This window comes from Hyperoodon ampullatus, assembly GCF_949752795.1.
Source record: "Hyperoodon ampullatus genome assembly, chromosome: 19".
In the NCBI taxonomy this organism is placed as follows: domain Eukaryota; kingdom Metazoa; phylum Chordata; class Mammalia; order Artiodactyla; family Ziphiidae; genus Hyperoodon; species Hyperoodon ampullatus.
The window spans coordinates 51,352,238-51,378,192 of record NC_136932.1 but is presented as its reverse complement, the minus strand read 5'-3'; the positions used below and the strand labels follow the sequence as shown (position 1 = coordinate 51,378,192).

General features: G+C 48.6%; 1 protein-coding gene across 6 annotated transcripts in view; it reads right to left on the bottom strand.

The window, feature by feature from the left end:
• HNF1B (HNF1 homeobox B) overlaps positions 1-25,955 on the bottom strand; it is a gene marked incomplete at both ends in the record, with an annotated part of 52,867 nt that overhangs the window by 4,388 nt on the left and 22,524 nt on the right. For 2 of the 6 annotated variants that reach the window (XM_079726298.1, XM_079726301.1), the window contains 4 exons: positions 5,005-5,123; positions 7,563-7,757; positions 11,843-11,978; positions 16,866-17,026. In XM_079726298.1, coding sequence (XP_079582424.1) covers positions 5,005-5,123; positions 7,563-7,757; positions 11,843-11,978; positions 16,866-17,026 — 611 coding nt within the window. The remainder of the gene's footprint in view (positions 1-5,004; positions 5,124-7,562; positions 7,758-11,842; positions 11,979-16,865; positions 17,027-25,955) is intronic. The other 4 variants (XM_079726299.1, XM_079726302.1, XM_079726300.1 and 1 more) reach the window with 3 other exon arrangements.

Below are 25,955 nucleotides of genomic sequence, written 5' to 3'. Positions count from 1 at the left end.
CTTACAGAGATTTTAAGTGACGTGCCCAGGGTCTCAGAACAGAAAATTCTGTGCTCTTACCCACTACGTAAGATTACTGCCTTTTCTGTGAATATTCTCGCTGTTCTGATTTTGTAATAATCAGGGCAGGCTAAACATTCGCTATATTAAGACCATGCATGTGTCCCGAGACCTAGTTCTTTTCCTAGGTCTGGTTTTATAAATGCTGGTGATAAACCAAGTCTGATTTATGTGATGAATCTTACGTGGGAAATGTCTGTGACTCTTGGTATCCGATCAACCTTGAGAAATAGTAGCACAGCTAGTGTAATAACTTTTGAAGATAACCATTGCTAATTTGATGATTACCCGTTGCCATTAAATGAATTGTAAAATTTTTTTAAAAAGATTACTGCCTTTTATTTTGAGTGGGACACCAGGGGGAAATAAATGCCCTTTGCCATTTAAAATCCTCCTTCCTAAGCTCGAGAGACACTCAAGGTTACCATCACGGAAAGCCAGGATTGACCCAACTGCCACGGACTGGGTGTTTCCAGCCAAGCGCCCAGCTGAGTGTTTTACAAGTTTTATTGCGTTTTGTCCTTTCAATGATCTCACGAAGGAGGAATTGTTATCTTCATGTTAAAGGTGAGGGAACTGAAGTTCAGAGACGCTAGACTTTTCCCTTTGGTCACATAGGTAGACAATGGTAGAATCTTGAGCCCGGGTCTGCCTCGTGCCCACATCAGCTCTACATCAGCCCACACTGCCAGTGGGCAAGGTCGGGAGGGTGGGGAGCAGCTGCAGGGCGTTTATGATGATGAGGCTGCCCACCTCCTCTCGTCAGCACCCCTGACAGGTGACTGCTCCGGGGGTCCTCTCCTGACCTCTCTCTATGTAAACTAGGAAGTGGAGCGGTGGGTAGAGAAGTTGTGGAAATAGGAGTGGGCTCACAGCCTGCCCACACTTGTTCTAGCCAAGGTTGGTGCTTGCTGTGGTCTGGTTTCCAGGCTGGCAGGCTGGCGTTTTGCAGGAGGCTCAGGCAGAGACCCACTTAGGTGGTAACTCGCCAGCACCCAAGGGTTGAGAAGCGGGGGATGGGGCATAAGCTCTGGAAAGGACGGAGGGCAGTAGCTGCCAAGGATTCCCAGCAAGAAAGTTCCAGCCTGAGGTTCCCGAAACATGAACCACGAGGCCCTGGGGCATGTCTGTCTTGACAATGGAAAATACTGGGATCAGACAGATTCAAGGTCAAATGCTGGCTTTAGCCTTATACTGGCATAACCTTGGGTCATTTCTATGAGTACTTTAAAAATGGATCTTAGGACTTCCCTAGCGGTCTAGTGGTTAAGACTCCATGCTCCCAACACAGAGGGCACGGGTTCGATCCCTGGTTGGGGAAGATCCCCGCATGCCGTGTGGCATGGCACAGCCAAAAAAAAAAAAAAAAAAAAAATGTTAAAAAAATGGATCTTAGAAGGTGAATGTTGTTTAATGGATGTGGAGTGAGAAGAACCAAAGTCTGGAACTCCAACTCCAGATTTACCATCATGTGAGTTTGGGCAGATTCTTCCCCATCTTTGAAATTCAGGTTTTTGCTCTATAAATCAGGCATACAAATTTCTACCTCGCAGGATGGGTTGGAGGATTAGCCAGGAAATTAAGATGGACAAGCATCTGGAGTGCTGTGTGGCAAATGGGAGGCAGTCAAAAAATGCTAGATCTGAATTCACTCATTCATTCATTCATTCATTCATTCACATTTACTGAACATCTACTAAAGCCCAGGCATTTGGCTACACACAAAGGGCTTGGGTGCTTTGAGAGGCCCTGAACTATTTGCTTTTCTCCTGGGAGATGGGTGAGAGGGCATCCTTGTGCCAGCAGGAGAACGGGAAGCAGGGATCTGGAGCCTGGGCCCAAGAGACAGGATGCGCTTGAGAGACGGTCCTAACCCTGAGAAATGTTATTGTCAGAACCTCCTTTGATCACATGCAGACCAAGCAGTGAGTTAAATATTGAAGGAGCTAATGGAAGGTGTCTCCTAAAGGATCACAGACAGAAAGGGGTAGGAACAGGGAGGAAGCTATCACTTCGAGCACGTGACTCTGTACTACGGCATGGTCTTCAGGCACTTTGAATATTCTGTAAGAGGGAGGTGGGATTTTCCCCTTTAGAGATGAAGAAACTTAGTCTCACAACCACGAATTAACTGCCCAAGGTCGTGTAGCAGGGGTGAAGGAGCTGGGATTGGCTCAAGCATGTTGGTTTTTCCTAGCATTCTACGATGCCTCTAAAGCAGCATTGCCTGGGATGGATCTCTATTCACTGCCCACATCAGCACAGGAAAGATTCTGAGATGCCCTGCCCTGTGGGATTTCTGTTTAGCCCAGCTGTTTCCCCAACCAATTCGACCATGGAATCTTCTCCTCATGCCATGGGCCCCTGATTCCTAGCAATAGCCTTGAAACTCTTTTTGGAAAATACTACTTTAAAACAACAAAAAAGCAGAATTGCCACCAATTCTCTTCCAGAACTCACTTCTGACTCTTCGCCTTTGGAACAGAGTTTGTACAACTTTTCTTCACCTTGGGTTCCTTCTGCTGCCAGGAGACAGCATCTTTACCCTCTTTTTACTTCATTCTGTCTTTCCTATTTCCTCTTCTCCTGTAGTTTGTAGGAAGAAAGTTTCCTGACTGGAATACAGTATGTGGGCTTAATTTTTACTCTTGTTCCTGACCGTTAAAGACCACAAGAGCAGCGATTACCCCGGTTGTTTTTTGTTGTTTTTTTTTTTTTTTCCGCGGTACGCGGGCCTCTCACTGTTGGGGCCTCTCCCGTTGCGGAGCACAGGCTCCGGACGCGCAGGCTCAGCGGCCACGGCTCACGGGCCCAGCCGCTCCGCGGCATGTGGGCTCCTCCCAGACCAGGGGCACGAACCCGTGTCCCCTGCATCGGCAGGCGGACTCTCAACCACTGCGCCACCAGGGAAGCCCACCACGGGTGTTTTAAAGATGGGTATTGGAAGACAAGTATTGTTTAAGTGGAAAGAGTCCAGGATTTAGAATCAAAGACCAAAGTCCGGAAGTTTGGCTCCAGAATATCATCTATGTGACTTTGGGCAGGTGACCCTGCATCTCTGAGCCTCGGTTCATTTCTTTGTACTTCTTAGGAGGTTTTGGTAAAAAAGAAAATGGTGAGATAATGTTCATGAGAAGTATCCATGTAAACTGTAAAGTGCTATATGAAGTTTTATCCTTACTAAATGTTATCATCAGCCTAGAAGTGGGTCCATCCTAGACTCCTGAAATATCCGGGGACTCGGAAAGAACTTCACAGTAGTTCTAGAGGGCCGTCCGTGCGGCTTCAAGGTCGGCTGGCCACTCTGTCCGGTGGAGGGGAGAAGCCGGCTGGGGGCCGGTGCAGCGTCTCAGAGAGCATCTCGGAGCATTTTGATTAAGAGACCATTTCCTGAATTCAGAGGACTTGTTTCAACAAGCAAGCATCAAAGTCAACTTGGGAAAGACAGGAATCATTAATCACAGCCCCATCTAGGGCTGACCAAGCGGCAGATGGATTGATAAACCTTTCAAAGGGGAAGGTATTCCCAAGCAGGGCTGCTGCGCCTGGCTGCCCCCCTGATTGAGATTTGTGAGCACAGATAAATGTTTTCCCTGCTCGCTACAGAGAGTGGGAAATCACATGGGAGTGGAAGGGCAGGGCGAGTGGGGGCTGTCCTTTCATCTTCCAATGGGTGAGAGAAGAGCAGCAAAGCAGGTCCCACACACCTCTCCCTCCCCAACACCCCCAGTTCCAGAGCCTGGATGCCTAAGTTGTATGTGTTTCGGCATCCAAGATGTGCCAGGCGCTTAATCTACATGACATCATCAAATCCTCAGAACAAGCAGATGTTATGATTTGTTTTAGAGATGAAGAAAGTGAAGGCTCACAGAGGTCAAGGTCACCAAGCACGTGGCAAAGCCAGGAACTGAACCCACCTGTTTGACGCCGGAGGACCAGGAGGAGATGGGGCAAAGGAAGGACAGAGAAGGCTGAGCCCGTGAGAGAACTTGCTCAGAAACACATGGCGCCGGATGAGGTGGGATTTGAGGGAAAAAAAGACCAGCAACAGGACCAAACCCTGCCGAGAGCATCTGACATGAAGTTCAAGGTTGTCGCCTACTTATCTAGCGATCAATAAAGGCCAAACAGTTCCCACACTGCACAGACCCCAGCTACTAAAAGGTCCTATTGTGTTACTCTGGAATTGTGACCTGTGTTCAGACATCTTGTCCTGTTTTCTAACTCTCGGCATCTCATTCCAGTCCAGCTGTCCAAGCTACAGCCTCACCATGGGTGATCTTTACTCTCCATCCCCGCTATGTGGAGGTGGGCATTCGTCATCAACTGACATGGTGACTAAGCCTCTGGATTCCCCACTTTCAATGCACCAGGAAGTTGATTCTAAGTTTCTCTGTAAAACACCAAGTAAATGCAGGTCCCTGGCAAGGCCAGGCGGTCTACTGGGGAGTCCCCATGGGTTGGCAGAATTGCATCATTCTCTAGAGCTTACAGCGCTGGGGGTCCAACATGGGTCCTGGACTGGGTGAATCAGCCTGAGGACTCACTGTTCACTTTCTCTATTGGTGGGAAATCCTCAGGGATCCTTCTTGCAAAGCATGGAACCCCGCAGGGGGTCTGACCTTCTGAGCCCTCCTTGGAAATACCTTTTCCGTGGCTCACTGATCAATCCATTGGAGATACTCAATCTCAGTGCCTATAGGCTCTGTGTAATCCAGTCTCTAGCAACTGATCAAACTTCAGTACTGGGCGGAGCAATAAGTCCCTGCCCTTCAGGCTGTGGCCCATCTTCTTTGCCCTGTGACCTCAGGGATTCCTTTAGCAAGTACCAGGGGAGCCTCAGAAGGATCACGCTTGTGGCTGAGTCCACACTTACCGCACTCTCTGCACATGAGTAGCCATAGTCATCCCTCCCCTCCCCCCGCATCTTCTTGCCGGCATTACCTGTTTACTGGAAGACATGTTGGTGAGCGTACTGATGCTGCTGGTATCTGTGACCACCATTGCAGATGGAAACCGGGAGGTGTGGGAATACTGGGGGGGTTCCTGCTTGTGTGCATACACTAGAGAGACAAAGTGAAGACAAAATCAAGGTGTAGCTCACACAGGCGTGAGCATAGCTACAGACCCCCGCCACCTCCGTCCCACACCACTGCTCCTGCTTCCCCAGGCAGATAAAAGGAAGGTGGTGGTGGTGGTGGTTCTGTCTGGCAAGGCAGTGCGATGTGATAAAAAGAACGGCCATGCGTTTAAATCCTGGCTCCTTAATCAACTCAGTTAGCCTCAGTTTCCTCACCTCTAAAATGGGAATGATATAGGATTAGAAGAGTTTGTGTTTAAAGCACTTCATACCAAATAGATCAATAGCTTTGCACAGTGCCTGGTATGCAGTGGTGGATGGCACTTCTGGGATGGGAGCACTTCTTTCCCCCTGACTTTCAACAAAGTATTAGACTCCTGGGCATCAACAAGTGATCCTTAGGCATATGTGGTGCATCTGAGAACTTAAGGCAAAAAAAAGTTCTAAGTAGCTGGCAAAATGAAGGAGCTGGCCTGTTTGCCTACTGTTTCTGCCATGACTCAAGTACCAGGTCTCGTGCTAGCAGCTGTAGATTAATTAATAATTGTAAATGGACACGGATGTCATTACTTGTATAATTCTGGGCTGTTCCAGTTTGCACTAAAATGCCTTATGACATCACACAAATATGAAGGCTGATGGACAAAAGGAGACTAGATTCCAATAAAACCTCCAGGAGCATGTGGCCCACTTTTTGTTCTTCTAGCATGTGTCCACCAAGTCTGGAACCTTTGACTCATGCTAGTTCATCCATAAGAGTCATGTAAATTCCAGGTCACATGACCAACCCAGAAAGCATGTGGGTGTTTGGCCTTGAGGGAGGGACCAGCTTGTTCTACCAAGGAGTCCTCCACTTGGGAACGGGGGTGAAGGTCACAGCCCGCCGCCTCAGCCTGCCTTTCCCTTGGAGGGAGGCTGGTTACTTCCTGGCCTGGGGCCCCATGAGCTATCTCTTCAGAGCCAGCCAGGCCAGCTGGGCCATGGCAGTCCACAGGTCACTGGTGACCACTCTCTGACTGTCATGCCCGGGCCTCGCCACTGAGGAATCCTGCCCAGGTGAGGGGCGGAGCCAAGTGGGGAGCATATTGGCCCTGGGCGGAAGGGCCGTGGTACACCTCTGGTCCCAGACTCTGCTACAGGCTGTGGCAGATTTTTTTAAAGCCTCGAAAATGTGATTGGAATGTGAGATGGTGCTTAGAAACCAGCTCCGCAGGCCTGGGGATAGAGCCCCGAGCACAGAAGAACCCTGAACTTGGCTGGTCTCCCTCAGACCCACAGCTCTGCCTGAGGCAGCCGGAGGAGAAACTGAAATCCTCTTTCCCATCCCTGCCTCCTTCTATTAAAGAGTCCCTTAGTAAATAATCACTTGCATTTTTACAACTCTTAACGCTTACCAAACACAGTTCACACCTATTTTTGTTTCATTTCCGTAATCACTCTACGTGCACACTATTTCCATTTTACGAGGATGAAACTGAAGCTGAGAGTAGCTAGGGAACTTAACAATGGCTCCCTAGCTGGTAAGGCTCAGAGCCAGGATTTAATCACACAGCTAGGTCTGTCTGACCCTAAGGCTATCACTGTATTCCACAGACGTCTCTGGTGTCCCTGTGGGAACTGTGCTTGAAGCAGGGAAGCCACCCTTTCCATGATTTCTCCCCAAACTCAGAGGCCAGGGACTATAGGCTGACGTGGCCAGAGGACTGGGGGTCTGGGGCTCAGGAGGGGGTAGGGGGAGAGACACGGGGGATGGGGGTGGGTGGGAACTAAATGGTTGAAAGGTAGACTTGGGGTAGGTGTAGAAATTGGAGGCGGGAAGCAGCCTCTGTGTGGTGGGCAGAAACTCTAATATTCCTTGTGCAGGATGATGTGTAGGCGGTATTTTCTGCTCATGTTCATGGCTCTTGATTGGAGATGTTTGGGGTGTGGAAACTGGAGGGTGTGGGGACTCTGGAAGATTTTTCACTTTCAGAGAAGGCGAATAGGAGGCAAAGTATATGCCAAGTCTGATCATTTGGTAACAGCTGCCTGGAATTTTGAACTGAAAAGGCTAAGTTGAGGCTCGTTGGGAAAAGGGGCTGTGCCTGACTGGGGGTCTCTTCCACGGGGGCCAGGGTGGGAAAGGGGGCATGAGTTCGTTCCACATCTAAGCTACCCTGACTCTCTATCTCCAGCTCCCCTTTCCATACAGGCCTTAATTGCCTTCATCAAATCTTCCCCCAGGAATCCTGGGGGTAGAGAAGAGGACCGGAAAGGCACAGCCCTGCATACGAGTTATGCTTGAGATATTGGCTTTGTTGATCACAGGTAGGGAAAAGTGACCAGACCAATAAGCTTCCAAGAAACTTCAGACCCCTAGAGGGAAGAGCTTGGCTGCTTGAGGTCCCTTTGGGCTCCCTCCCCGACTTGCCCGTGTCCTTACTGTGTGAGTTCTGCAGCTGCGTCACAGCGGCCATGAAGGGCTGCTGGGCCATGTGGCTGCCCGGGCTCTGCTGCATGAGGGGCTGCTGGTGAGAGCTGTGCAGCTGCTGGGAGAACTGGACGGGCTGCAGGGCTGCCAGGCTGCCGGCCACACTGTTGATGACAGGGACGCTCTGAGCTTGGGAGGAGTTGAGGCCTGTGGGAACAAGAGGGAAGATTAGAGATGGCTTCAGGGAGGAGGACAGGTGAACAGATGTGAATGGTCATCAGCGGAGGCCCTGCTATTTGCCAGGCACTGGGCTGAGCCTGTTACCTAAGAGACTGCACAGAAAGCAATTTTATAGACCCATCGTATAGACCCAAAAACTGAGGCTTAGAGAGATGAAGTTGACTCGCTCAAATTCCACAGCGAATTGTGGATGCAAATGGGCTTTCAAAAGATCTGATGGAGACCTGAGAGTCTCCCAAAGCTGTCCTGTGACCTCCCACACTTAGCTCCCTTGAGGTTGCAGGGCCCTATGCTTGCCTGCTCCATCCACGCCTGGCTCTGCGGCAGCAGGGTTAAAGGCGTCCACACTAAGGTGCAGATTACTGCCCAGATATGTCTGTCCAGCAGGGGGCAGGAGTGTGCAGGGGCCCACATTTGGATAAAAAGCAAACCCCCCCTCCACAGTCCTGGAGGTATGGAGCCTGAAGCCCCTCATTTAGCGGGCTGTGCAAAACCCGAAAGAGGTCAGATGCTCTTTCTCTTGACTGGAACAGAGAGGGGATAAAACACTGCAACTCAATCAGTCTGTGAAGCGGGTATATCTTATCTGGCAGCACAGAGCTGGTGGCCTCAAAAGGACCAGGTATTGGAAGGAGTAAGTAGTAAGCTGAAGGTTGGCAGTTACAGTAGGTGTTGCTTTCTGTTCTGGAAGGATGAGGGCCTCCGTGGTTCTGTACTGTGTCTGTATCCTAAGGTCTCTTTAGAACTGGGGCCGGCACCGCAAAGATCAGGTCCCTGGTACCCACCCTCCATCGTCTCCCTGGGCGGGACTCTGGGGAAGGCACCTGAGGCAGGGTGGGAGTGGGGATGTGAGGATCACATCTTTCCTGAAACTGCCAAGGTTCCTTTGACCTTGCTTTCTGGGAAGTGGGGGGAAGAATGTGATGAAGAAGGAATCCCAGAGAAAGGTCTCTTTTAGGCAAATGTGGAAAAGACACCTAGAGAGCCTTTCCTGAGATGGAGAGGGTTCCATAAGCAGGTTCACAGGAGGAGGCAGTCCTCCGTGGAGATAGCACCAAGACGTCAACAATTGCCTGCTCAGAACCCAGCTGATACTGTTAGCAGAAACCTAAAAGGTGAGACCCACGAGCAGAAGGGAAGAGGAACAAGCCCCCTCCTGGCTCTCCTGGCTGGGACTGGGGAGGTGGGGTCCTCTGAGCACTCAGAATAATGCCATCTCCAATTCCCCAGGGGTTCGGCTTCTCCTCCAGGCAGTGTCTCACCCGATACCATGATCTCCTGTTTCCCCTTCCTACCTTCTACGTAAGGTCTCAGTACCCGAGGAAGCCCCATGGATTTGCTGTTGTCTCCCCGAGCCCGTTGCCACTGCTCTTTTTGGGAAATCTCTGCCCAGAAAAGCAAATTATGCTGTCTAGAGTGGATGACAGTGGAGGGCATACTTCTGCAACCTGCCTGTGTTTTAGAATCATCCTGGGGAGCACTTTAAGAAATATACATTCCTCGGCCTCACCCATGACTTAATGAGTCAGACACTTTAGAGGTGAGGCCCAGGAATTTTATTTTCAACACAGTCTGTGACCCTGATGTGCCTCAATTCCAGGATGGAGAGCCACTGATGTCATTCGAGCTCCTGCGGAGTGTGACTCTTGGCCTTTCCATCTGTTTTCTGGGCACTGGTTCCTGCTTAAGAAGCATGTTATCCAGTCCAGTAGGTGAGTAGAAAACGAGGAACTGGCACTGCTGGGTAATCTGTTATCACATTCTCCTTGGGCCTCTGCAGTCACCAGGCAGGGCCCACGTGCTCAACAGGACAGGAGTCAGCTATTCCTTGCCCCAAAACTCATCTCTCGGTTTATTGGCCTGTCATGTGGAGAGCGGTACAAGCTTGGACTCGTAACTGATTCTTCATCCTGATACTCCATGGGGTAGGACCACTGCATCTCAGCCACGTTTTCTGGTGACCCTCATCATGCTTCAAGTGTACACACACACACACACACACACACCCCCTTCTAAGGTCAACGTACTCTGGTGTTGGCTGTCTGCAGTAGGAGATTAAGATTATTGTAAGAAGGTAGAGAAGTATGGGTGAGAAAAATTAGGAGGAACAAAACAGAAAAATATGTAATAGCTCCAGGGAAAATTTTAATTCAGATAGTGCCTAAGAAAATATATAGCTGTGTGTGTCAGCCAAAGCTGGACGTGTAAAGAGAGAAGGTAAGTGGGACAGTTTGTGTATCATTTTGGTTGTAAAAATATAGGTGGGATATCTTATTTGTAGGCCTTTTCAAATCTTCTAGAAGGTAAGCAAGCTGGTTTCAGTTATCCTATCTCTTTCTCAGACCCTGGTGTTAGCGTGGTTACCATATTCCTGGAGAGGGCCCCGTGAAAAGGCAGCAAATTTTTTTTTTTTTTTTTTTTTTTTTTTTTTTTTTTTTGTGGTACGCGGGCCTCTCACTGCTGCGGCCTCTCCCGTTGCGGAGCACAGGCTCCGGATGCGCAGGCTCAGCAGCCATGGCTCACGGGCCCAGCCGCTCCGCGGCATATGGGATCCTCCCAGACCGGGGCACGAACCCGTATCCCCTGCATCGGCAGGCGGACTCTCAACCACTGCGCCACCAGGGAGGCCCGGCAGCAAATTTTAAATACTTAATTTTGTGAGTTCTCTAAAGGCTTCTCCTTTCCCATTTCCCTTTACAGAACTCAATGGGGAGGGCATCAATCTCCCAGCTGCTGAGGACAGAGAGAGCCACACTGATTCATTCAGTAAACTCCTGTGTCTCCTAGGGGCCTAGCCCTGTTTTGCCCTCAAGGAGAGCACAAGTCCTTCTCTTCAGAAGTGATCTGGGTTGCTACCCTGACGAGAGATGGTTTAGGGAGAGAGGCGATCCCCAGGGTGAAAGAAAGGTAAGCAATGTACTGCCCTTAGATCTTTCCCGAGACTTCTCAGGGATGCTTCCCTGGGTCACAAGGAAGACTTGGCCTGAGCTGTTACCGTAAGCCTGAAATATGCTGAATACTCATCAACATTATTACTCTGAGACAGACATCCACTGGCACAGCCGTGTCAGCCTTCCCGTGCCCTGAAATGGCCCGTCTGTGATGGATGGGGACAGACTCTCTGTGGGATGTAAGCTGCTGGGGCTGGAAGGACCTGACCCCTCTCCCTGTCTTCAGGCCTGGGCATACACAACCTATTTCTCCTTAAATCTGTCAAGGCTCAGAGATGCTGTGACAGTTTCCTGCAGAGTTCCTTCTCAGTATGTTTTCACCGTGGGCCAAGGAGGTCTCGTTCGACCACACAAAATTCCCCTTTAAGAAGGAAGCCCCTCTCCCTGGTGGCTCAGTGATTGAGAGTCCGCCTGCCGATGCAGGGGACACGGGTTCGCGCCCTGGTCTGGGAAGATCCCACATGCCGCGGAGCGGTTAGGCCCGTGAGCCATGGCCGCTGAGCCTGCGCGTCCGGAGCCTGTGCTCCGCGGCGGGAGGGGCCGCAGCGGTGAGAGGCCCGCGTACCGCAAAAAAAAAAAAAAAAGAAGGAAGCCCCTCATGTCTTGCTCCATCTTGGCCAACACAAAGAAACATCAACACAACCCAACCTCCTGGAAAATCCACCACATACTTAGGGATAGGAATGAACACCAGTCAAAAGTATAAGCTACAATATTATACATACTCATGCTTTATCGATTTACAGGCATGTCTACACACATGGTCATTGGATTGCCTCAGTAACCCATTTTACAGATGAGGAGACTGACCCTCATAAAGCTTCAATGATTTGACCCACAATGCACAGCTGGTGAGCTGTGACCAAGATTCAACTCCGTTCCATGATTTTCTCTTATTTTAGGCTAAACAATCCAAATCTTGTTGAGGAGAGAAATAAGGAACGAAACGAGCTGAATCAAACCTACAAGTGTTGGGTGAGTTTTAAGGGGATCTTCTTTAGTTCTTCTGTTTTTGTTTTTGTTTTTTTTTAAATCAGGTTGACTCATTTTCCATGCTGCTCCTCCCTGCCCCCAAGTTTTCTGACCAAGAACAGAGCTTACTTTGTGCAATGGCCATGACTCCAGAGAGGGGGGTCATGATGAGGTTTTGAGATTGCTGGGGATTGTGGTGGGACAGGCTGTGGATATTCGTCAAGGTGCTGACTGGGGGCAAACCTCCTCCTGAGACTGAGATCTGCTGGAGAGAAAAAAACAAGAGCAGCGTGAGCAGAATCAGGGTTGCAAAGAGCAGTGTCCAAAATGACGTGGCTTAGCAATTCCTTGGCATGGCTAATTCACTGGTCCATTCATTCATTCAGGAATACTTATTAAGCACCAAGTGAGGGATAGGTACAGAGGATGGAGTGGTAAGTAATATTGACCATAATCCCTTCCCTCATGTGCCTCTGTTTGTTGACTACCTTTGAATTACTAGCTTGCCTTAGAGACTCCTCAGCCCATGTGTATTATATGATTGTCTCTGGCTCATGTTGAAAGTATCCTCTGTTCTGCTCTATGCCCTCTATATTATTGGTGCTAAAGACGTGTGATTGCTAAAAATAGTAGCTGAAGAAATGCCCTGGGATTCCCTAGAGTAGCAGATTAGGGCCCAGGCAGGAGCACAGGGAAGCTTTCACTGAGTACAGGTTCTAGGAAGCACTGCTCATGCATTAACTCACAAACCTCACTAGAGCCACGAGGCAGATACTTCTGCCATTCCCATTTCACGGATAAAAAAACTGAGGCTCAGAGTAGTTGTGCATATTGCCTGAGATCTGACAACTAGTAAATGGTAACTCTTGTATTCAAACCCAAGTCTGTCTGACTCTAAAATTCAAGTTCTTACTTTTTACAGAGGACTTTTCCCTGACAACTATTACTAAGGTTTTTCTGGGGGAGATCAGCCATTATTGGGCTTCTCTACTTTTCCCAAATCTCTGCTATACATTTAAAAAAAAATTTTTTTTTTTGGCAAGGAGCTACTATTGTAATGATAACGCTACTACATGAGGCTTGGCTCCAGGTACCCCTACTCTGTTTCACCATTGTACTTTAATGACAGATTAGTAAGAGAAACCTACTGAGTTTCGTGTATTTTTGTCCAAGGCCACTCTGAGTCCTTCTATTTATTCCTAATAGTGTCTTTTCCTTATTGATTTTCTTCATTTTCCCAAGTGTATATATAACGGCATCACAGGCATATAATGCTAATTGGGTCTCTTCCTTGCTAGTGCTAATATGTCTACATGTCATATTGCATTGGTTAGAATTTTCCCAGTAGTATTAACCAGTAACAGAGGTAACAGATGTACTTACTTTGATTCTATATTATCAGAAATGCTTCCAATGTTTCCCCATTAATTATAAGGAGTTTTCAGTTTTACACACACACACACACACACACACACACACACAACATACTTTTATTCATGATAAAGTAGCTTACTATTTATAGTTTTAAAATATTTTTTTAAAGTATTACTAGGAAAGGACAGTCCCCCCTCACTCTGAAATAACTCAGACATTCTTGATGGCGTCAGGAATGCTGACAGGTGGGTCAGGGTTGGGATACACACATCAGATGTTTGAGTCGCCCTTTCCTTCTTCCTTCCCTTGTGACCCAGAGCTCCTTAGACTATAGGTCTCACACCAGCACCCAGGGGGGAAGACACTATCTCCTGCCTGCCCTTCTGATCAACCCCATAGCTTCCAAGGTGAATTTGAAAAAGAAAGAAAGAAAAAACCAAACAGGTTTGTTTGTGTTTTTAAAATGAGCATCAAGACATGAGTTAGGGGCCACGTGACCAAGAAGGAATTCTGACCACATCAAACAAGAGAGAACCAGCTTGTTTGCTGGACTTGTTTTTCAAAATGTCAGAGTCATTAAAAAAAAATATCAGTGACCTGCCTTCAGACTTCCCCTGAGTAATGCAGTCCTTTGGAGAAAGTCAATGGAGTGACAGTAATCTCTGCCATTTCGATGTCTGGTTTTAATGGTGAAAGAGAAATGTGGGTGCTAATGATAAAAACATTTTAAATGTGTATGGCTTTAGCGCTTGTAAAGTGCTTTCACTGATTGTCCTCAATAGGTAATGACACACATAGGGAAGGCATGATGATTATTGCTCTATGGTACAGATTAAGAAACTGAGCCTCTCTCAATGTCTTGTAATAACCTACAATGGAAGAGAATGTGAAAAAATATATATATATTTATATATATGTATAACTGAATCACTTTGCTGTACATCTGAAACACAACATTGTAAATCAACTATATTTCAATAAAAATTTTTAAAAAAAAGAAAAAGAAAGTGAGCCTCAGAAGAGTTGAGACAGTAGCTCTGTGTCACCTGACTAGTAAGAAAGGAAGCCAGAATTCAAACCCAGTGTTGCTGGGCTTTAAATCCCACCCACTTACTATTTTGGGGGGCACCTTGGTCAAGCTCCTTCCCACTCTAAAATGCAACCTCATCTTCTATTTGCCTTCAGGACTGATGGAAGCCAGGGAGCTGCCAAGAATATCGGTCATGATCCTCACAGGATAATCCAGACAGTTTGAATGGTATCAACGTGGCCTTTTGCAGTCCGTTGCTTTGTGCTTTACACACCTACCATCTACAAGGTTGGTACTATTAACTCTCCTTTGCAGACAAGAAGACGGAAGTTTGGAGAAGTTAAGAAATGTGCCCAAGTGGTACAGTGGCCATGAAGGGCAGGCGACCTGCCTCCAGGCCTGAGCTTTTCACTGTTAAGCTCTAGTGCTTTGATACTGTGAAAGTATCCAGGATGTGCTTTTCCAACACACAAGGTTCAACAGACACAGACTGCAATCTGAAACCTGGCCAGCTCTTTGTAGACGCACGCCATTTGGGCATGGGGTGGGGGCCAAACAGAACAAAAGAAAGCTCCAATGGATCACCATTATTTCCACAACCAATCCCTGTGGGAAGGTTTCAAGTGCACATCCTACCACAGGTCAGCACACGGAGACTGTCATTCCCTGGATGGGTCTTATCCCCAAAACAGCAGAGTTACAGGCAATCCTTACACCACCCTGGTGATGCAGGCATTGTTATCCCCCATTTTCCAGATGAGGAAACTGAAGTTAAGCAACGTCCATCCTATGGCTGATAAACAACAGAACCCAAGACGTGGACACACTAGTTCCCTTGCTGCGTTATTTTTAACCATACTCCACTCCTGTCTTTGTTGGACCAAGATCTGTGATGGGCTTGCTATATATTAACCGAAAACAGACTCTTGAATTTGGGCATCCAGTGATAGTGACAGAACATATGAGCCAGGGTGTTGGAAACTAGAGAAAAGCTGGTCCCTGCAAACAAGCTTCCAGGTGTTTGCTAACGTTGAGGTGTGCTGTCTTGGTCAATCATCAATCCAATAACATACTGCCCATTAGGGCGCTGCCGAGCAGAAGAGGAAGAAGAAAGCGTCTCCTGCGGCTGCCTTTGGAGCGCCCCGGCCTGGGTGAGGCAGTTTGCTTGTTAGGAGGAAGGGCGGGAGGGCTCACAGGGAAACCCCAAGGACCTTCAAGCAATAGGAGAGGAGACCTGTTTCCTCCGCTGGGAAGCCGAGATCTCTCCCGCGAGGCCCCCCACCCTCCTCCAGGGAAGTCTGGGCAATCCTTTAACTTATTTGGGTCTCACAAGGCAGCCAAAGAAGAAGCTTAAGGGATGAGAGGCAGGCAAGGGGGCTGCAAAAGGGCTCCCATAGGAGCATCTTTCGTTTCCCTTTGCAGAGACCACTACCAGGGAGTGACCGGCTCAAGTCCCCAAACTAGAGTTGGCCAGGCCTGGCACTCCCCTTGGATATTACACTTTGTTTTTTCCTCCAGGGAGCTGGGGACTCAGTCACCTGTGACTCACCATTCCTGTGTTGCCTACACGGCACACACGTCAAGGTCTAGAACGGCATCGGCTCCCTGCAACAACCCCCGCCACCCCCGCCGCCTCTAGGTCAGACACCTTGAAGGAAGGCATACGGCTCCGCCTTGAGCTTGGAAGCCAGGAACCCACGGCTCCTCCCTCCCGTGAAACACAGAGCATGAGCCGAAGAATCAAGTTTTCCGCGTCCTACCCTTCCTAGTGTCGTCACGCTCGTGTCCTCTTGGAAGCCGCCCTCCCCCTGCTGCACTTGCATTGCTTGAGGATTAGAACTTCGAAAACTCAACATCAACTAGTCTATTCCTCACCGGGCGGGGCTGCTCAACTGACATCTGGGGCTGGGCTGTGGTTATGGGTATAGATAACTTCATTTAGGGAGAATACTACTGACATTCACCTAACAACAACCACGTTGTCATTCATTGAATATTTACCGACCCAAACACGGTGCCTCTCGTGTTATCACCTTTGTCCTGCCAACAACCCTAGTGTTATTACCTTTTATAGATGAGAAAGAAAGAGCTAGAACCTGCCCAAGGCTACACAGCTATTAAGTGCCAGAGCTGGGATTTGAACCCGGGTCATTGTAACTTCAAAGTTGGTGTTTCCCACTCACCCTGTAAGCACCGCCCCACCCCACCTGCCATTTTGTGCTGTGATCTTCACTGCCCGTCCAGTGTCCTTCAAAACCCCCGTGCCGGAAGCTTCCCCACCTCTCGCCATCTACTCAGTCCTGACTTAACTACCCTCCTTGCCAGGACCAGGGGGGTGTGAAGAGGAAGAGGGGGCTTGTTTCAAAGTGAGGTGCTCTCTGGGTTAAAAAACTGGCTTTGGAGGCCCTGGGTTGGGGGGCATGAATGAGCATTTTATCAACTCAAATGTCATTGGCAGCCCCAAAACAAACAGTGTCCCCCCCGCTTTGCTCCTTTATGAGGCATTCAATCAATAAAACGAGAGCAGGGCTCTGTCAGATTTATTGGCTGGGTTCAAACCGAACACCTCTTCCACCCGCCAAAGGCTGGGTCACCGGTTCTACCTTTCCGTTCCAACTCTGGACGGCCCCCATTTTCCCCTGTGGGGCTACAATGGTTCATTGTTTGAGGCAGGCCTTGTGAGAAGTTGTGTTTGTTTTGCCTCTTATCTTATCAGCTCCAGAGCTACAATGGCCCAGGTGTACTCACCATTTTACCATCAGGTGAGAGGAGATTGTGGCCCGGGTCCAGGCTGGCTGGAGAGACTTGCTGTAAAACAGACTGGCTAGTCACCATGGCGCTGTTGCCATGGTGACTGATTGTTGAGGAGGAAGTGACCTCATTGTTTCCCGGCTGGCTGTAGCGCACTCCTGCAAAACAAGGCAGACCCAACAGCGAATATTAGTGCCACCTGGCCCGAGAACACTTGCTTTCTAGGGTGGGTGACAAGGAAGAAAAGCTGCCTTCTTTCCCCTGTCTACCCATGAGAAATATCAGCTGTCTTTCTCTAGGGTAGAGGTTGCATGGCCTCTGCTTGAATTCTAGAATGTAATCTCCATGAGGGCAGGACGTTTTTGTCTGTTTTGTTTTGTTCATTGCTGTATTCCCTTGGTAGCCGCTCAATAAATATCTGTCAAATGAATGAACGAACGAATGAACAAATGAATGGATTCTGAATCTTGTTGCTTCAGCATAGTTCTTTTAGGATTTAGGGCCTTCTCTTTCTGGCTGGCGTATTTGTTTTGCTCTTCAAAATGCCTTCTAGAAATGTTTCCCTGGCATCGCTTGGCCAAGTAGGGCTTCAAAGCATGAGTTGACGGATTTTACAGAGAGGCACTGGCCCAGCGACCCTTAGAAGGGCCACACCAAAATACACCAGACTCTGTGCACCACCATTTTGGCCAAGCCCAGGAGGCCAGGGGGACAGAGGCAGGCCAGGGTCAGGACGGGGCTGAAGCCAGGAGTCTTTGCTTCTGGAACTCACATTCCTTTGGTGGGGTCCCATGTGGCTGACTTCCAGGGCCCAGGGGAAGGCGTGTCTGCTGGAAGGTGGGGCATGCAGCATGCACAGGCAGGAGGTGGACGCCTAGTAAACCGCTGCGGTTTGGTCTGCAAGGGAGGGGAGAACCAAGCATGCGTACAGCGTCACTGCTCTGACCCTCCCTCTCGCTCGGGAACCAAAGCGCAGGTCTGTGCTCAGGAGAGGGACCGTGCTGGGCAGAGACCAGGCGGCTGAAGGGAGCTGAAGGGGGAAGAGAACCTGGGCCCAGCGTGCAGAGTCAAAGTCCTGCTTGATGTGCCTGTGAAACAGCCAAAGACAAAGCCAGGGGTAGCTGGGGCATCTCACCCTCAGCTCAGAGCTGAGAAAGACAGTGTTCTGGTTTATGCTTTGGACTGGACAAAAAGGTTCGGGGGACCCTGTTCCTACCTGCAGGGGATGCAGACCAAATGCCTGAGGCATGGAATTATTTGGAGAGGAGGGCCAACGTCTCCTTCCTTTTCCCTTCTGCCCAGTTCCCCAGGATCAAACATCACTGTATCAAGTATCCGAGGTCTGTGGGTCCGCTTGCCCACTGCCCCGCCTCCTGCCCCACCTGGAGCCCCACCTGCTCGAGGAGCCTACAGAAGTCCCCCTCCGCACCCCCGGGAGCCAGGCAAGCTGCCCTAACCAGCAGCCTCTTATTCACGAAGACAAAGCTTGCCAAGAGGAGATCCAAGCTAGTTTTCCTTGAATTGTGCAAAGGACGTTCCCCAAGGCTGATATGACCTAGAGCTTAAGAGGGCTGGGGAGAAAACAAACAAACGCTAGGGCAGGGTTCTAACCTTCAAGAGCAACTTGTTTGCCTACGAAGTGGCTTGATGCATGCTCTGCGGGCTTCTTCTGTTGGTTGGTTCCCCATCCTTTGATTCAAGGGGCTGCTGGGGGGGGGGCTGTTGGCAGCACTGGAATTTGGTAGTTATAGGTCTGGAGCACTATATTTTGGTGGTGGTGGGGAACAGGAACCATGAGGTTACGAGGAAGAAAGACTTCCACGTCTCCAAATCAACACCGCCTGCCCAGTCCTGTCTGTCTTCCTCTGCACCTACCTGTAGCCCCTAGGTCTCCTCTTTACCACCCTCCACTCCATCCCGTTGGGTTAAATTAGGTCCTTTTTCTCCACTTATATTTGCCACTGGGTTCCCAGCAGGATGCTTATTTAGGAGAAGAGAGATCTGGAACTTGTGAGCTCAGAAGGCAGCTGGGTCCAGTAGAAAAGGGGGAGACAGATTTCAAATCAATTAAACGAAGGATTTTCTAACAAGGAGGGCTAACGGGAAGATTGCATGCTCTGGAGCTGGACAAACTCGGGTTCCAATCCTGACTTTGCTCTTCACAGATGCGTGATCTTGGGAAAAATCACTCTCTCTCACTCTGTGGCTGTTTCCTCTCATAAAGTGAAGAGAACGCTTCCTTAATAGGGCTAGTTTGGATTAGAGACAACATCTATAAAGCTCTCAACAGAATGCCAAATAAATGGCAAATACGGCTAGGGATGCTGCAGGAAGGGAGCTGGTATAGGGATGGAGCCCAAGATATTTGCCCTAAGACTCTAGAATTCTGGACAATGAACGGTAGGTTTTAAGTACTGAATGGAATTACCTTTCCACGGAGAATCATTTCCAAAGAATCCACCTCTGCTGCAACCACTGATGCTTTGTCCTGGAAGCAACTTGGGAGGGAGGCCTGGCCCCTGGCCCTCTTGTTCTTTCCTTTTGGAGAAACTGGACTTCACCCTGTTTTTCTCCTGCTTCCTCTGACTCCCTGACCAGCTATTTACCTCCCCAAGATGCTCTGCTTCTGAGAGAGCAGTGATAACGCTGGGAGTCAGGTGTGTTTTCACCTCCCAGCTTGTCCCCATCATTGATTCAGTCTCAAGTCAAACAGACGCTCGTTTTCACCTATTTAATTTGGCTGAAGGAAGAGGGCCAGTCCTCTGGTGATCGAATATGGGTCGTGGGGAGACTTCTCCCCTACCCCAGGCTACATAATTATTTATTTAAAAATAATTAACCAAAGATATCCGCAGGAAACAAAAGCCTTCTTTACAAGGGAGCCTGGCAGGAGGGAGGCAAGAGCCATTTGTTAGAATCCCGGCAGCATAGCCCAAGGCTGCTGTGCTTTGTAAACCTGTTTTCTCCCCCAGCGGAACTTCATTATATGAGAAATATAATGATGGAGCTGCTCTCTTCAAAGACAGATGGGCCTAGACCTCTGCACTTCCCTTTAAGGACCTCTGGTTAAGAGATAGCGTCCGGCTGGGGATTAGGGGATCCCTGTTTTGAACTCAGCTCTGCCATCAGTGTACTGGGTGAGCTCTAGCTCCCTCAGCTCTCAGCCAGAAGAGTGCCTACTGTGGGGTGGGGCTGTCATCACACTCCTCTCCCCCGAGTGTGGCGAGAGCTGAGCGCGAGGCTGCTCATCCGCCCCAGGTGCACCTGTAGCTTTTCCCACTGACACTCCTCTCACCAGGAATCTGGCAATCACTCAGGCTCCTGAGAGGGTGGCTGTCATCAGCCAGTCACCTGAAAAGGGGGTGCGGAGGTGGAGGGTGTATCGCAAGGTCTCTGCTGGTGACACCAGAAATCGGTGTTCTCGTTAGAGGAAGGAGAGGCCAGGTCCTTGTGTATTTCACAAACTCAGAAGAGCGCTTGAGAGGAGAACCAAAGTAGAATAAGCTCTGGTGCCAGGTGACATGGGTTTAAATCCTGGCTCTACCACGTAATAGCTGTGTGACCTTGGGGGAATTACTTAACCTCCCTGAGCTTCAGTTTCTTTATTGTTAATGATTTCCATCCCTTCGGTCATTGGATGAGTTATGGGCGTGAAATTACCCAGGCCACGCTTGACACACAACAGTTACTCGAGACACATCTGTTCCTCCTGTTTGGGGATTGTCTTTGTTTAAAAGACATTTTTAGGAAGGCTGAGTTCACAGAACTTCATTGAGCACCTATCCTGTGCCAGGCATGGTGGCAGGGAGCCTGTAAGAAGTGGAATGGCATCTTCCCTTCTCCCTTTACCACTGCAGTCTCTGAAAATGAACATACGACGAGGGCTGTGGTTTAACAGTGATTGACTGAAGATGCCAGGCTAATAGCCACAGAGGTCCCGTAGGAGAAATGACAAGGCCAGAAGGTGGTCATGTACTTTGCACTCACTTCCTGGCTCAAGTCACTAATTGGCCACATCCCTATCACCAGCCCTAAGAACCACAGCAAGTATGTCCAGCAGCAAAAGGCATCTTGGCTGGAATCTAGAGACATCCCGGAGGCCTTGGAGAGGATGTATCCACCCTCACCTGTTCCCAGTCCTCAGCATCATGGGTGATGATGCTATTTCTGAACTCCTGACAGCATGTGGCACAGAGACAGATCATTTGGTTTCTATGCAACATGACTGGTCAGAAGTGACAAAACATGAAGGAAGCTTATGGTTCCAGAAGACAGCCTCTCCATACGCTGCCTTCCTGTACCAGCACCCAATCCAGGGCACCCTTCACACTACTGCAGGTTGGGATTTCTTTCTAGAACAAAATTGCACCATGTCACTGCACTCTTCGGAAACCTAACGCTGCTCCTCACGGCCTTCTGGAAAAGCCCCAACACCTCAACGGCAGAATTGGGCCACTGTGACTCCAGTCTGCCTTATTGGTATCATCTGTCACCACATTCCATACAGCCACGTCAGAGCCCTGCCACTCCTCACCCAGACCCTGCCGTCTCCTGCCTCTGTGCCTTTGCTTATGCTGTTCCCTGTGCCTGGAGAGCTCTTCCCTTCTTCTGCATGTCCCATCATTTAAAAGGGCTAAATGTCACCTCTTCTGGGAAGCTCTCCTTGATTCATCGTGGTAGTTATCTGCCCCATCCTTTGTACTTTACATACAGTAGAGACTCTTACAGCAGGAGCTGGTCGCCCTGCACTAAAATGCTCTGATGATATGTTTCCTTCTCTCTCCCTCTTAAAGAGATGGCTTTTTGCTCATTAGTGCATCCTCAGAGCCTAGCAGAGGGGCTGATGTGTGAATATTCATTGAATGAGGGAATAAGCCCTCAGGTGCTTTGAGGATCCTTGCCCCAGAGAACAAGGGGGCATCCTTCTGGCAGAAGGAGAAAATACAGTCAGTTCTGCGGTAATATTGGTATTAACGGTATGGATTGGTTCCAATTCTATTGCTATATTAGGGAATAACTTGAGTACAACATGAGTTTCATATTTGAGGGATTCAGAAATCTGCACCCAGCTGAATGGAGCCACACAGGAATATACTACAATTGCTTTTTTTTTTTTTTTAGTTTTTAAAAAAATTGAAGTATAGTTGATTTACAGCGTTGTGTTAGTTTCTGCTGTACAGCAAGGTGATTCAGTTATACACATATATACATTCTTCTTTATATTCTTTTCCATTATGGTTTATTCCAGGATATTGAATATAGTTCCCTGTGCTATCCAGTAGGAACTTGCTTATCCATTCACATAGGAATACACTAAATGCACACACACACACACACACACACACACACACACTCTTCAAACAACTACCAGCTACCATTAGTTCACTGCATGTACTGTAAGCCACATCCGTCCCCCACCTCACAATAACTCACCAGCTGCAACCCTTCCGATGCTCACTTCAATGGGCAAACTTTAGGACTTTCTCAAGGTAAAGGGCCATATTTATGGTTGTAAAGTGTTTATGCATTTCTTAGGCATTTAACAGGTGTAAAGCTCTGCTAATGTTTTTATTAGATTCTTATCTTTTTTAAAAGGTGTCAACGACAAAATTTTGGAGTATTGTGCCCTTAACCCCATTTTTTTCCCATAAGCCCTGTGGTTTTTATTGTTTGACCTTGCAAAGCACGGTGGTTTTTATGATGGGTATGTTGGGTACTACAGGACTGACTGTGCCACTGTGTTCAAAGGTGGAAGCAACTGCCTCCCAGGAGGACCCCCGAGAGGAGCTGTCCAGGGTGTAATTAACTACAGAAACTTTTCATAAACCTGTGCTTCAGGGGCTTGGACTACCCCATAGAGTCCTGGGTATCTAATCCAGTTCTCTACGAGCTTCAAAAAACAGCTTAGGAGTTTGGGATTAACATATACACACTACTATGGGACTTCCCTGGTGGTCCAGTGGCTAAGACTCCACATTCCCAATGCAGGGGGCCCGGGTTGCATCCCTGGTCAGGGAACTAGATCCCACGTGCCACAACTAAGAGTTCGCGTGCCACAACTAAAGATCCCGCACGAGGCAATGAAGATCCCATGTGCCGCATCTGAGACCCGGTGCAGCCAAATAAATAAATAAATATTTTTTAAAAATACACACTACTATATATAAAAGAGATAAACAACAAGGACCTATTGTATAGCACAGGGAACTATACTCAATATTTTGTAATAACCTATAAGGGAAAAGAATCTGAAAAAGAATATATATGTATAACCGAATCACTTTGCTGTACACCTGAAACTAACACAACATTGTAAATTAACTACACTTCAATATTAAAAAATGGTTTAAAAAAACCAGCTGAGGGAGTTCCCTGGCTGTCCAGTGGTTAGGACTCGGCACTTACACTGCCATGGCCTGGGTTCAATCCCTGGTTGGTGAGCTAAGATCCCGCAAGCCATGTGGTGCGGCTAAAAAACCCCAAAAAACCCAGCTGAGACCCCAATTCCACAACTCCAGAAATCACCTGCGCACCAGTGTCCAGCCACTTTAAATTCATACTCTCTCATCTCTCTGCTTTGACTCTCTGATGATTCTGGGCCAGTCAACTTCTGGGCCTTGGCATTTTTATCTGTAAAACGGGCATACAGATCTCCCGTCCTCGGAAGCCAGAATAATGAATGAATAAAATAAGGTTAGAGAAGCACTGGGTTTTCCTGAGAAAGAAAATGCTGGGCAAACAGTACAGCAGCGTCAGCCCAGAAAGCATGACCAGAAGTGCTCTTTTAGAAAGAAGCAAAGAGGGAGGTGGGGGTCTCCTGGGCAGTGGGGGGCTCAGCTTGACCTCACGTGGCCTCTGAGCCTGAAGCCTGGGGGTCCCTTTCACTGGGGTCTGTGAGCTGCACCCAGAATCTGGTGGGCTGCCTTTCACTCTTGACATTTCAAAGCCAATCTCCCATCCCTGATAATGCAGGAATGTTCCTCTGGCTGGTGGACCGCTGCCAGCTCGAGTGAGCGTCCCAGCCACCAACAGAGTAAACATTACTCAACCTGGCCGGGGCTCTGTCACACACATTCTTCCCCTGTGTTCCTAACCTCACGCAGAGTGCAGCCCAGGACTGTTGGGTCTGGAAACTGGGAATTTAAAATCAGGCAGGAGGGAGAGTGCAGAGGAGAAAGCTCTTCCAAAAAGGAAACAACCGTGTCCATCAATTATAAGTAGACAGAGCTGTCTTTCTTATGAAGCCAAAACAGAGGTTTGGGGGTAGGGGCACCAGGAGGAGTTAGGCCAGTCTTGATGGGCTCAGGACTGCATCCTTATAAACCCACTCCCCCTTTTCCCCGAAACGAGTCACTTTCTTGAGGAGAGACGCAGAGACACATGTGATTCAGTCTAGTGAACTTCCTACGATACTCATTTAGGATAAAAGAATGTGGACAATTCCCCCAGCTTGAAACTGGGAGCTCCAAAAATGAAAGCTTTCAAATAAGCTGGCACTGCTGCCTCAGTTTCCTCATTGGTCACGCAGGACTACTGCCGGTTCTTATTAATATTTCCTTCTCTCTGAGGATAAAGATGAATGTTTGCCAAGAGTTGAGGAGATTAAAAATCTGAAAGCCTGGGAGGAAAAATCTGAAGCAAGATGAAAGCAGTTTAAACACGGGGCTGGTTTCCATTCCAGATCTCTTTCTACCCGAGGTGGCTTAGTTAGGAGCCCAATTCATAAGAGGAGAAACACAGACAGGCCTGCGGGGACGGTAAACACTCTTGAACTCAAGGAGTAAAAGTTGAGTGATACTTGAGGGAAGCCCACAAACTGGTTTTCTTATAAAAATCAAAGCAAATGTAACCAAGAAAAGACAAAGGCTTCCATCAAAAGCATCTTGGCTGAGAACAGAAATAAATGTGCACCTGAAAAAATGGCACACGTGAGGAGGTAGAAAGGGCTGCCTGTCCTTCCCACTAAGCCCATCTCGGCTACCACGCCTGCTCCTTAGCAGAGAGCTGGTTTCTGCAGGCAAACAAGAGAGGGTTTGCAATGAACACTTCAGCCGGGAGATGCTGCTGCAGGTGAAAGAAACCCAGCCAACCCTCGAGTACTTGAGAAGTCCTGACCTCTGTAAGTGTTTTACACAGTCTGCTTCTCAATGTGTCCCAGATGCCCATTTGACAGAGTGGAACACTGAGGTTCAGAGAGGAAGAAGTCATTTCCACCATCTCTTGCTAAGGGTCTCCCAGCGAAGCAGCAGTATCCCGAAGCTGGCCCCTCTCCCTCTTCCCCGATAGCCCCACATTGACTCCACATATCCTGAGCCTCCCATCGTGATGCACTAATAGTTTGAAATGATTTCATTTGTTTTCTTGGCTGCACCTCTCACTGGAGTGTAAGCCCAGTGAGGGCAGGACCTCATCTGTCTTCTCCATGATCTCCTTCCTCAGCACCTTGTACAGACTATGCTCTGCCGCCTTGATAAGAGCACGTGATGAATGAATGAATGGCCTGCACTTCAACCCTGACTGAGCAGTGGAGAAGTGACAATGGTATAATTTATTCTCTGATCCCCTGGGTTTTCTGAGGTTGACGGGAGGCATGTATGTTTAAGGAGGATTAGCAGAGAAGGAGAGAGGAGGAAGAGAGATTAACATCTAATCAAAATGAAGAGAGAGCATGGATGCATTTCAGCAACTTCATGTTGGAAGGTGCGAGGTGGAGGTGCTGAGGAGTAAGTATGACGTCGCAGCTCTTCCTTTCCGCACCTGACACCTTGGACAGTGCTTTATCCAGACTGCAAAGGGCCAATGGGATGCCTGCAAGGACCTACCCATTCCCTACTTCTTGAGGCCTAAGAACATACCCGTTACCTAGGGTCCTGATGGGCTGACCGTTTCTAAAGGGTTTGGGCTGCTGGTGGGAGCCCCAAATTTAGACTTGCCGTGTTAGAACCCAGCTTTAGGCCCCTTGGGTTTATTTGGGGGTCAGTAGGATCAATCACTGGGGATTTACTGTGGCAACCTGAGTAACTCAAACGCCTTTCTCCAAAGGAATCTAGGGTAAAACTAAGAAGGGTTAATGATGGACATCGTTAG